General features: G+C 46.1%; 1 protein-coding gene across 5 annotated transcripts in view; it reads right to left on the bottom strand.

The window, feature by feature from the left end:
• Positions 1–2,017: 2,017 nt before the first annotated feature.
• The window catches only part of TBC1D24 (TBC1 domain family member 24), a 37,103-nt gene continuing 28,125 nt past the window's right edge, over positions 2,018–10,995 (bottom strand). For all 5 annotated transcript variants that reach the window (XM_074552778.1, XM_074552782.1, XM_074552779.1 and 2 more), the window contains 3 exons: positions 9,614–9,709; positions 7,638–7,872; positions 2,018–5,984 (listed from right to left, as the gene is read on the bottom strand). In XM_074552778.1, the coding sequence (XP_074408879.1) occupies positions 5,830–5,984; positions 7,638–7,872; positions 9,614–9,709 (486 nt within the window). In that variant the 3' untranslated portion in view covers positions 2,018–5,829. The remainder of the gene's footprint in view (positions 5,985–7,637; positions 7,873–9,613; positions 9,710–10,995) is intronic.

Raw genomic sequence — 10,995 nt, 5'->3', positions numbered from 1 at the left:
GAGAGTGAGGAAGCAAAAATGGGTCTTCACATAAACCCAGAGAAGATTAAGGAGGAGGATTTCAGCATGAGGAGGATGTTTAAGGAAGAAGAACAGACTGTGCCCCAGCCACCGCCAGTGGGAGAGTTCTGGCTGCAGCCAGCTGGGCTGCTGAGCTGGGGCAGCCAGTGCTGCTCTGGAATGCTCACGGATCAAAAATGTGTAAATTTATGGGACACAGGATCCAGCATCACACAGGCTGGGAGGATGGGGTACTGATCACTGCCTGGCTGGGCTTGCACTTTTCCCCATGGGATTCCAGACCTGCCTCCTCCATCTCATGGCTGAGGGATCGGGAGGACCCTTCAGTCAATGACATGTGGAGGGCACAGCTGTAACTCTGGAGGACATTTAACCATGGAAAGGGAGGTGACTCACCATGAGGCCATGCACTGAAGCTGTGTCAGCACTGGGAGGTGCAGCCCCTGGTTCAGGACAGTGCCAGCAGTCCTGGTGCCTTATCTACCCTTGCCCAGCAGCAGGCTTGCAAAGCAGGAACCAACAGGCTCCACTTTTCCCCAGCTGAATTCTGTACCCAGCTCCACCCAAGAGCTGTTTGTGTGGTCTGAAATCAGTCAGCAGCAGCCTGTGCCACCAGAGTACTGACAAGCAGTGGAGCCACGACCCTCCCAGAGGCTCAGGCACAGGCTGTGCAGCCCAAAGCAGTGCTTGGGAAGGGCAATAGCAGGGCAGAGCTGAAAACACCCAGTGAGGGGCTTGAAAAGGCAGAAAATCCTCTAATTTGCTGCCACAGGCAATGTTGTGCCACAGCTGGTTATAAAACATCTCTCAAGGAAGCAGGTATCTCTGAGACATTTACATAAAAGCCTGTACAGAAAATCCAGAAAAAAAAAAAAAGCACAACTGACAAACATCTGGCTCTTCTCAGAGAAGAGAGAGCCATAGCACAGCAAGACACAGCACAGCCTTCCTTTTCCAGTTCAGGCTCCTGTAGCTGCTACCAGCCCTGAGACACCATCCAGGACCTTCCCACCACCGTGCTTTCTGGGCAGGACACCAAGCTTCTGCTGCCTGATGCAACCAAGCACATTCCCCTCTCAGGTCTCAGTCACTGAGTTTACAGCAGCTCCAAGGTCCCAAAACAGCTGCCTGTGCTGCTCAGCTCCTTACTATCCCTGACTTGCGCCTTCCTGCTACTAAGCACCTTCATTATTAAGTTTACAGATTTCAAGGGAGTTGTAAAATTCTGTTTTATGGTATTTAAGGCTCAGGTCACTTTTGGAAACCATGCAAAGAAAGCTCTTTAATATTGCAAGGACAGATTTACTGGTGATGGAGGCACAGACCAGGCTGAGAGGAACCTCTAGTGGCCACGGGCCTCCTGTGCAGCAAACCTCCTGGCAGTGCAGAGCTGTCCAGAGAATTAATCCACTGGGAATTGCTTCTGCCAGCTCAGCAATCCCTTTTCCACACTGCACTGCCTTAAACCACAGCTCTGCTCTTGGAAATGTACAGCAGCACGAGGTGGACAGATTTGGGTATGAGGTGGATATAAGGGGGTGGGACTATTTTTGAGGGGAAATACCCAAATCCCTTTGGCCTGACAGCAGTTTGTTTAAACCCCCAAATTTCGTGGAATTCCATTTTTTTCATTTACATCCTTGGTCACTGTATGGTCTGATTGCAACTTACAGGTGCTGGTGGCCAGAGGACACCCCTAAACCTCCATTTTAAACCTAGGCTGGGCTGGTGCAAACCATGCTCTCTGGACTGCAAAGGGAAGAAGGCTCATGTCAGAACTGGCTATCTAGAGACTTCAGAGTCAGTCTGACACCTGATCTCAGGGGAAGTCTTGTGAGATCTGAAATGATCAGGAACCATCATGTCACCACCTGACCACAGTGAAAGCTCTGTCAGAGGACACACATTCCAGGGTTTGTCTCGGTTTCAGGGTGCCTTTTGCTATGAGCCCTACAGGAAGGAAAAGACAAGAATAAAGGACAAAGCCAGCAGCCTCCACAGTCAAATACCTTTAATACCCAAGATTCTGCACAGTGACAAAAATACCATTGACATAGGGCATGATTCCAATATAGGGTAGAAAACCAACTCGGCAGCAGATCACCACTCATCTGAAGAAAACATCACCCCAAATAGTACACACACATTCATTCTGACTCTGAATAGTCTGAAATCCATGACAGAGAGCTGCAGAACAGCCAGGTGCCCATGCCTCAGCTGTACCAACAGCCTGACTCAGTGCCACTGGCAGGAACTGAGCTCTCACAGTGCCACAGCTGGGTCAGCTCCTGACTGTGGCATCAGTGTCCCCATGGGCACAGGAGATGATGCTCCACAGAAAATGAGGATGGATTTCCAAGGGCAAAGGTACACAATTTCAATACACACACATGAAGAGCAGTTCATGGATCTGCACGTGTCACCCCTCTGTGGCTCATCACAGATCTCTATTGGCATGGTTTAACTGTTCAAAGAACAGAGCTGACCCCCACTCCATTTTGACTTCAGATATGTCATCAGAGAGGAAAGGAGAATTTTCCCTTCCCTCGGCTGATTTGTCTCTATTAACAGGAGGTTGATTAACAAGCTGCAGCAGAAAAAGGAGTGTGGCAAAGTGCAGGAGCTGCAGGAAAGACATCTCAGGTGCAGTGAAGTCTGTCCAGCCTGGCTGCAACTGGATCCAGTTGCCATGGTCTGCAAACAGTTTGGTTGCCATTTACAGTGCAGTCAGGTTTCTGATGTCAGCAGTTTCTAATGTTTTCTGCCTTCAAGGAATATGACAAAGCAAAAAGCAGCTTTTCAGGAAAGCACAGATGCTCTCACAGAACTGTGGCAACCCTAGCTTGCAGCTCCCAGCCCAACTCTGGCACTCCTGCTGCTGCCAGCAGGACCACAAACAGGGATTACAGCCTACTTCAACAGGTGTGCAGAGCTGCAAGTAACAACTGACTAAAGCACTTCATGGCTGGAGTACTTGAGATAACTCCACTTTCTGATAAGGTGTCCATTGTAGCCATTGTCTTCAAAACCAGCCTGCGGCCTCCATCTCAAGAGTTTTGCATGAAACAAAGGGTCTGAACTTAGATATACAGTTAGTCAGCAACAACCTAACTAAACAGACAGGAAAAATGCCTCTCTGCTACTGGAAAGATAACCAAGTCAAAACGCTGCTCTTCTAAGGTGTCTCACAACCACACCAGGAATGATGGATGAGGACTTGCACATGACAAGGAATATCCATTTTTACTGAACACAAGGATTGTGTGAAGTTGCTGCAGCACTGTAGAACTGCTCTCCCTGGATTATTGCTGCTTCTTGGTCCAGGCTACTCCAGTTCAAAGCACACAGATCAGTCCCACATGGTGGCTGTGGCAGGGCAGCACTTCATCGAGCCAAACCAGTCCCGTGCCTGGTCCAATACTGCTCCTTGGATTCTCACACTGATATCCTATGATGAGTTTCTGAGGAACCAGGAGTTATTTCAGATTCTAAACACTCAATTCTTGGTGCTCTGTGCACCAAGAACAGAGCAGGGAAAGAACATGTTTCTGAGGAATGTTTCTTAGATATGGCTTAAGACAAGGTTTTGACATAGTTACACCCAGCAGGGATGGAAGTGAGGAAATCCCATCACACTGCCAGATGCAGCCAAGTTTTTGCAGATAAAATTAATTTGGAGTAGAACATTACACTCCCACAAATCCTACCAACACACAGCTCCAGGGAATTTTTGACAACAAGCTGGAAATTATTACTATTGTGTTTTTTAGTTGCTTTTTGTTCCCAAGGGCACCTCCTCAGACAAGCACAAAACAGGAGATCAAACCAAACTGAAATCCCACCTACACTAAGTAGAATCTGTACTTTCTGAGTGATTTCTTTTGTCTGAGGAAGCTTGTGGGATACCTGCAAGGGCAAAGAGACATGGGTGGCTTAGAAAAATAGAAGGCAGCATCAGCCAGTGTTTGGAAAAAGCCACATATGACTGAGTTCTTCCACATCAAAACATATCAGTATAACTGAATTACCTCTTGCAGTTCAATCAAGCCTATGGTAAACCTGTGCAAAGACAACTGGGCAGAACTCACTGTGTGGGAAGGAGAAAGGGAGGCCCAATGCTGACTCTCAGACAGGGTGAGAGAATCCAATTGCAAATACAAATGGTGCAAAAGACATCTTAAACTGTTCTGCACATAGGCTAATTTTTCCAAGAGTTACTTTGACAAAACTTCAAAATGGCACCTTAAAAAGCAAATCTTATTTTTGCCAAGTTTATTCACATACTCTGCAAGAGGCAACTCTTTCCCAAGCCATGAGGTACTGTCATGGCTGGCAAGCTGGACAAGCCAGCATGACCAAAAACTCACCTCAGACCTCTGAATATGAATGTGACCTTGTCCAACCTAGCTTTTAACATAATTAATTTTTTTTCTTTTAATGAACTTCAAGCTTAAGTAGCAATAACATTAAGTAAAAATCCCACTCTACAGCAATTTTTTAGATTGAACTGTTTAGAAAATCAGCAATTTCTCTTTCCCTTCATTTTCCCTGTTGTGATAAATCTTACTAGTGAGTTACTCACTGAAGCTCTGAGCATCCTATTGTATACTGTGGACTACTCACTGATGTTTATGTATTTGTGCTTCATGTGGGAGAATTTCCACAACAGATAGTGCAATTTTTGGATAAAGACTCTGGGGAATTGTCTCCAGACACAGGGCATGCCTGCAGAGAATGCAAAACTGCTCAAGAATGAGCAAAGCCTCCTTTCATCACCCAAACCCTACCAGACTATACAGGAAGAAAACTTAGCTTTCTCAGGAGGGATCTCATCACTGGGAAGACATCTGGAGAAACAGTGTTGCCTCTAGTTCTCCTGAGGAATCCATTCACTCCCAGATTTGCCTCCTGCCTTCCTTTCTTTACTTGAGGGGACAGGGTTAAGTTCCCACTATCACCAGGTCTAACTCCCCAAACACACAGAGATATCAGCACAGTCATTTTCAGATTTAAAGCTTCATTTCAGTTCCCAGGAAAGATGAGGAAATGAACATTTCTGGGCACTGCAGACACACTCTGGCTTTCAGCTGCCTGACACAGGGAGTCACTCAGAAGTCATCATACTGATATGGAATAGGAATGTAAACAAAATCGAGACTTGGACATATCACTGTCCAGCCTGGATGCCTTTCTCAGAGGCAGACTGCTCTAACATATGCAACTGGAACATGTCAAAGGTTTTGGTACAGGAAAATCAGCAATCATGGTTCTGGTGTGAATGAAGAGCTTCATCACTTAATGGTACTGATTTGTCTATACAACATCTGCTCATAGGAGGGCAGCAATTTTATGAACTACTCTTCTATGTCAGATCTGAGGTCACCAGTGCTCCCTGTGAGGAGACATTTGATATTCCTGGCGCAGGCCAGCTACTGGTGCCAGTGGCTCAGAGCTCTGCAGCACAGCTCAGCCAGGGCTGTGCCTCTGAGGAACTGTGGACTCAAACCCACCCCATGATTAGGGCCTGTATCCATCTAGCAGGGCTCTGAATTCATCACATTTTCATTTTCACCAACAGTCCCTGAATGCAGCTCTCTAGAGGTAAAGGGACAAACACTTAACCAGATACATTGCTTCACCTTGATCTGTCTTAAATAAAGTAAGAGTAAACAATTAGGCCTGCATCCAAGTGCACCACTTAGGAATGACTCTCAGCAGTGAGCCCAGCAGAAAGGATGTTCTAACTTAGCTCCTGTATCGGAATGTACCTTGGACAACTGAAAAACTAGCTGATTAATGACAGTCACATCAACCATTCATGGTGTCCCTGAAGCCCCACACTTCCAGGATGGAGATCTGGAAGCTTTCAGAACACAGTGGCTGGTTATTGAAAGTGTTGCAGTGGCTGGTTCTCCCGTGGTTCAGATCTGCATCGAGGTACAGAGCCTGGCCATCACCACCTCCTGGCAAGAGACAAAGACAGGGTAAGGATATCTCTGTATTTCTTGGCATGGGAAACAGCTGTACAAATACTTTAGTGCTTTTCCCATGGGGAATAACTGGAAGCCCTCAGTAATGTCTGCTTGCTGTCTTCAGATGTAACAGTATAGGATCAGATGTATAGGTTTTTAATGATAATACCAGAACTGAATGATTTCTTTCAATGGTGATAAAGAAAAGTAATGCAACCCAGCAAGAAGAAAAACTACCTGCATTTGAGATTTGTATTTCAGTGCTGGAGGATATCAGAAGCTACAACTTCAAATTTTTCTCCATTAAAGGAAAACCAAATAATTCTGTTAGTAGTCAAAAATCAAAGCTGGGAGAAGAACAAGATCAGTAAGTAACAGCACTGGCTTGGTCTTCAAAATAATTATAAACCATGTATGTGTTAAAAGCATTTTGGTTATCTGTGGGTCTATGTCAAGGTTCACAGAGCTTTCAGTCAGAAAACGCAGAGAAGTGAAATAAGGTTAGACAGAAATATGTTAGGAGAACAAAAAGGAAGATTCCCTATTGCTTATTGGGCAACCATCAAAGAACAGTTACTAAAGCCATCTGAAGAATCAAAAGGGTGGGAATTCTGGTCCACAGCTGGAGCTGTGTACAACACTCACTTCCATGTATCTGCTACCCAGGCCTGTATAGTGTAGTGTAGTATACAGTAAATAGAAGTGACTCCCTTACCTAAAGCTGGTAGAAAGAGCTGGTGGGACACATCACACTCGACACCTCCCTGAAAGGAGGGTGGAACCTGATGGGGGTCGGGCTCTGCTCCCCAAGGACCAAGTGACAGGACAAGAGGAAAATGCCTCAACCACCAGGGAAGATTTAGGTAGGATATTGGGAAAATTTCTGCACTGAAAGGGTGGTCAGGCACTTAAACAGGCTACCCAGGGCAGTGGTGGAGTCACCATCCCTGGAAATGTTCAAAAACCACGCAGATGTGGCACTTGGGGATATGGGTTAGTGGTGGCCTTGGCAGTGCTGGGAAAATGGCTGGACTAGATGGTCTTAGAGGGCTTTTCCAACCTAAACAATTCCATGATCGTATGATTAGAGCACATGCTGCCAAGTGGGAAACCAGCCAACACTTGACATTACAGAGGAAATTATAGGCCAGTTGCTCTCCTAACAAGTGTCAAGTAAAGACTTTTGGGAAAATGACAACTATGATTTTAGATCTGTTCCTTGTAAATCCCATTTAAGTGACAACCTTACTAAGCAGATTTTTGCCAAAGTCAGCAGCACCACAGATCCAATAAAGTTCCTGGAGAATTAACATGTTTTATAGCTTACTCTGCGTTACAAAAACCTTGATGAAAAAGTAAGGTCCTTTTTGAGAACTACTCATTGTGAATTAGGCAGTATGAAGTAATGGCTATACTTAAAGCCATGAGTTACTCTCTTCTCTAAAATGCTTGGATGCAGTTTTTACCACAGAAAATTTGGGCTGAGAAATGATGTCAGGTTTTGGGCAATTTTATCTCTACCTGTGGTGATACTGAAATAAAGGGGTCTGGTACCATGTTTCCATGGTGCATGTTTACCATCTATCTAAGGTGGACAGGAAGAGACGGGGTAGGATCTGTGCTCGAATTCTCACATGGACTCACCTACAATGATGCACTCACTGCTGCCAGCCATGAACATGGAGGCTGTTTTGGAAGGCAAGTTGAAGTGCCTGGCTGCTAAGAAGGGAGAAAGGCGATCTGAAGGATCTGAGGGAATGCTGCTGGAGGAAAGGGTGGTAGAAGCTGGCTGGGCATGGTTTTCTGTCTCTGATCCAGTCGAGGCCAATTCTGGGTGTTTTATGATCACCCACTCGTAGCGTTCCACTTCTGGCTGCAGCTGCAGAGAGGCAGAAAAGGGCAGAGCTGACATTAGTGCACGCACACTACACAGAGTTCTGCTCAGAAAAGAACATTCCAGCACCTCAGCCTCCACCTGCAAAGTCAGCAGTAAAGCTTGGCTCAATCTTTTTTCCTTTGCTTTTTAGGTGGTTGAAGAAATGATGCAATAACTCCTGAGTTACCTTACTACATCTCTCTTCTCTAGATCATCTTTCTCTACGACTGCATAAAAGGAGAGTGGAGTCCGTTGGGGTAAGGCTCTGCTCCCAGTTAACAAGAGACAGACAGGAGGAAATGGCTGCAAGTTGTGCCTGGGAAGGTTTAGATTGAACATTGTGAAAATTTCTGCACTGAAATGGTTGTCAGGCACTGGCACAGGCTGCCCAGGGAAGGGGTAGAATGACTATCTGTGTCAGTTTTGCACACCCTGGTTCTTGATAGTGGGGAGGTCACAGAGGTGGCTTCTGTGAGAAGCTGCTGGAAGTTTCCACCATGCCCAGCAGAGCCAATCCCTGATGTCTCTGAAGATGGACATGCTGCTGGCCAAGGCTGGGCCAGTTAGAAATGGAGGTAATGACTCTGTGATAACCAAGGAGGGGAAAGGAGGTGCTCCAGGTGCTGGAGCTGAGATTCTTCTGCAGGCCGTGGTGAAGCAGATTGTTCCCCCTGCAGCTTGTGGGGATCCATGGGGATGCAGAGATCCACCCACAGCCCATGGGGGTCCATGGGGATGCAGATCCACCCACAGCCTGTGTGGGTCCGTGGGGATGCAGATCCACCCACAGCCCGTGGGGTCCGTGGGGATGCAGATCCACCCACAGCCCGTGGGGTCCGTGGGGATGCAGATCCACCCACAGCCTGTGTGGGAGGTGCCCAGGCCAGAGCAGGTGGGTACTGGTGCAGGCTGTGAGCCCCTTGCAGACCTGGTGGAGAGAGGGGGCCCTTCCTTCCAGGCTGGAGCAGCCTGTCCTTGGAGGAGTGCACCCCGTGGAAGAGTGACCCACGCTGCAGCAGTTTGGGGAGCACTGTGTGTCTGTGGGAGGGCTGATGTTGCAGCAGGGGAGCTGCTGCTTGGAACCACAGAGATTGGAACCACACTGCAGAAGTTCATGGAGAACTGACTCATGTGGGAGGGACCCCACAGCATTGCAGGGGAAGGACCCCTCTCCCTGAGCAGTGGAAGAAAACCTGGGGTGATGAACTGACCAAACCCTCCAGGCCCTGTCTTGTTGCACTGTTGGTGGGAAGGAGGGAGGGGTTGGGGGGAAAAAGGTGTTTTTAAGGGCTTAATTTACTTCTAATTTCCCTGCTCTGATCTTGTTAATAATAAATTCACTCTATATCTCTAAGTTGAGCTTGTTTTGCCTTTGGAGTGTTTTTTCCCAGTCCTTAACTCATGGACCCTTTGTTAAATTTTCTCTCCTCTGCCCAGCTGTAGCAGGAGAGGGTGAGTGAGCAGATTTCATGGGTGCGGCACTTGGGGACATAGTTTACTAATGAACATGACAGTATTTCTGGGTTGGTGATTGTACTTCATGATCCTAAAGGTCTTTTTCAACCTTGAGGATTCTATGATCTTTTTAGAAAATGTTCTGTGCAAGGGGAGAAAAAGAGTCACAACAAAAAAGTAAAATTTTTCCTCCACATAATCCAGCCTCTTGAAGTGGAAGGGAGGTGATAGCTAACCAGTACAGTTGTTCTGTCTTGGTACTGGGCAGCAACAACAAAATTTTACTCACCCTAAACACAAAGCACTCCCCTGTTCCAAAGAAACTCAGCTTGTTCCCTCCTCGCCGGCGCTCGCTCCAGTCAGTGGACAGGTAAGCCCCACAGACCTGGCACAGACAGCACAGTCAGGCTTCCCATTGAAGCAAAAAGTGTGTTAAACCCACTGATACTGACACTTCAAAGAGCAAAACTGCAGGTTTTACTTCAGCTTGAGTTTCAGAGTTTCTACACCAGTGGATTAAAGCAGCACAAGCACTTATATCTAAAGACAGATTTAAGCTGCTTTAAATCTGTTGGTTACCTCTAAATCCCAAGAGTGTCATAGATTATTTCATACCTCCGATGCCTTAAGAGAGAAATTTTCTAAACACAATTTTCTAACACAACCTCAGGTACCAAAATATAGATCACTCCAGGCCTGTACTGCCTGACTTCTATTCACTCACTCTGGCAATCACAGCAGCAGAGCTGTCCCAAGTTACAGTATGAGCAGCTCTGCCTGAACACTTTTTAGTCAAACAGTGGCCTTGGTGGCTTTCTTACATTTCAAAGTACAGGTTAAAGCCAGCTCAGCTAAGCAAATGCTGAACTAGCTCAGATATTTAGAGCATCCACTCAAACCACATGGGGGCCTCTAGTCTCCAGTAAAGAGAAGCACCCTTTGAGGGCTGAGCTGGTCTCTGCCGTCTTGTGTTTGCACTAGAAGTTTTTGCTACCAGCAACACACATCACTGCCATGTGCACACAGAGGAAACAATGAAGCTCCAAAAGTGGGATGAAGGCATCTGTGCTTACCCCCCCCCCCAGAAATCTGAAAAACAATTATGATTATACAGAATTGTTCTACGGTACATTTGCTGTTTGGCCTCCACAAGCATTACAAGCAGAGCTCCTAGGACAAAATTACTGAAGATCAGATTTCTTTCATATAGATAAATCTGTATTTAGATTTAAATGTAAATTCAGATTTAGAATTAAATCTAAATGATCCAGAAGTCCATTTGATGTGATGTGCCTGATGGGTATGAGAGGCAGAAAATCAGAAGGCAAATTTCCCTCATTCTAAAAGTTAACCATAGACATACGAATAAAGGATGAACAACCCTTTGCAAAACCCCTCCAAATCCATAAGCATGAAAAAAAAAATCCAAATTTTTCTTCTAGTCTTTGTTTGTTTGTTTTGGCTAATATATGGTTTTTTGAGGGGTAAGAAAGAAACCATCCTATAAAAAACAGAATCCCTTACAAAGCCAGACTTTTGACAGGTTCCAAAACAAGAAGCAAAAGAATTGTTCCCTCCTCTACCCTTCAGACACCAGGGGCATTCCATAAGCCACTGGCATCTCAACACAGGCCTGAATGGATATAAACCACATGCAGAACTATGAAATGG

The sequence above is a fragment of the Zonotrichia albicollis genome, chromosome 16 (assembly GCF_047830755.1).
Source record: "Zonotrichia albicollis isolate bZonAlb1 chromosome 16, bZonAlb1.hap1, whole genome shotgun sequence".
NCBI classification, from domain to species: domain Eukaryota; kingdom Metazoa; phylum Chordata; class Aves; order Passeriformes; family Passerellidae; genus Zonotrichia; species Zonotrichia albicollis.
This window is presented reverse-complemented; position numbering and strand designations above follow the sequence as displayed.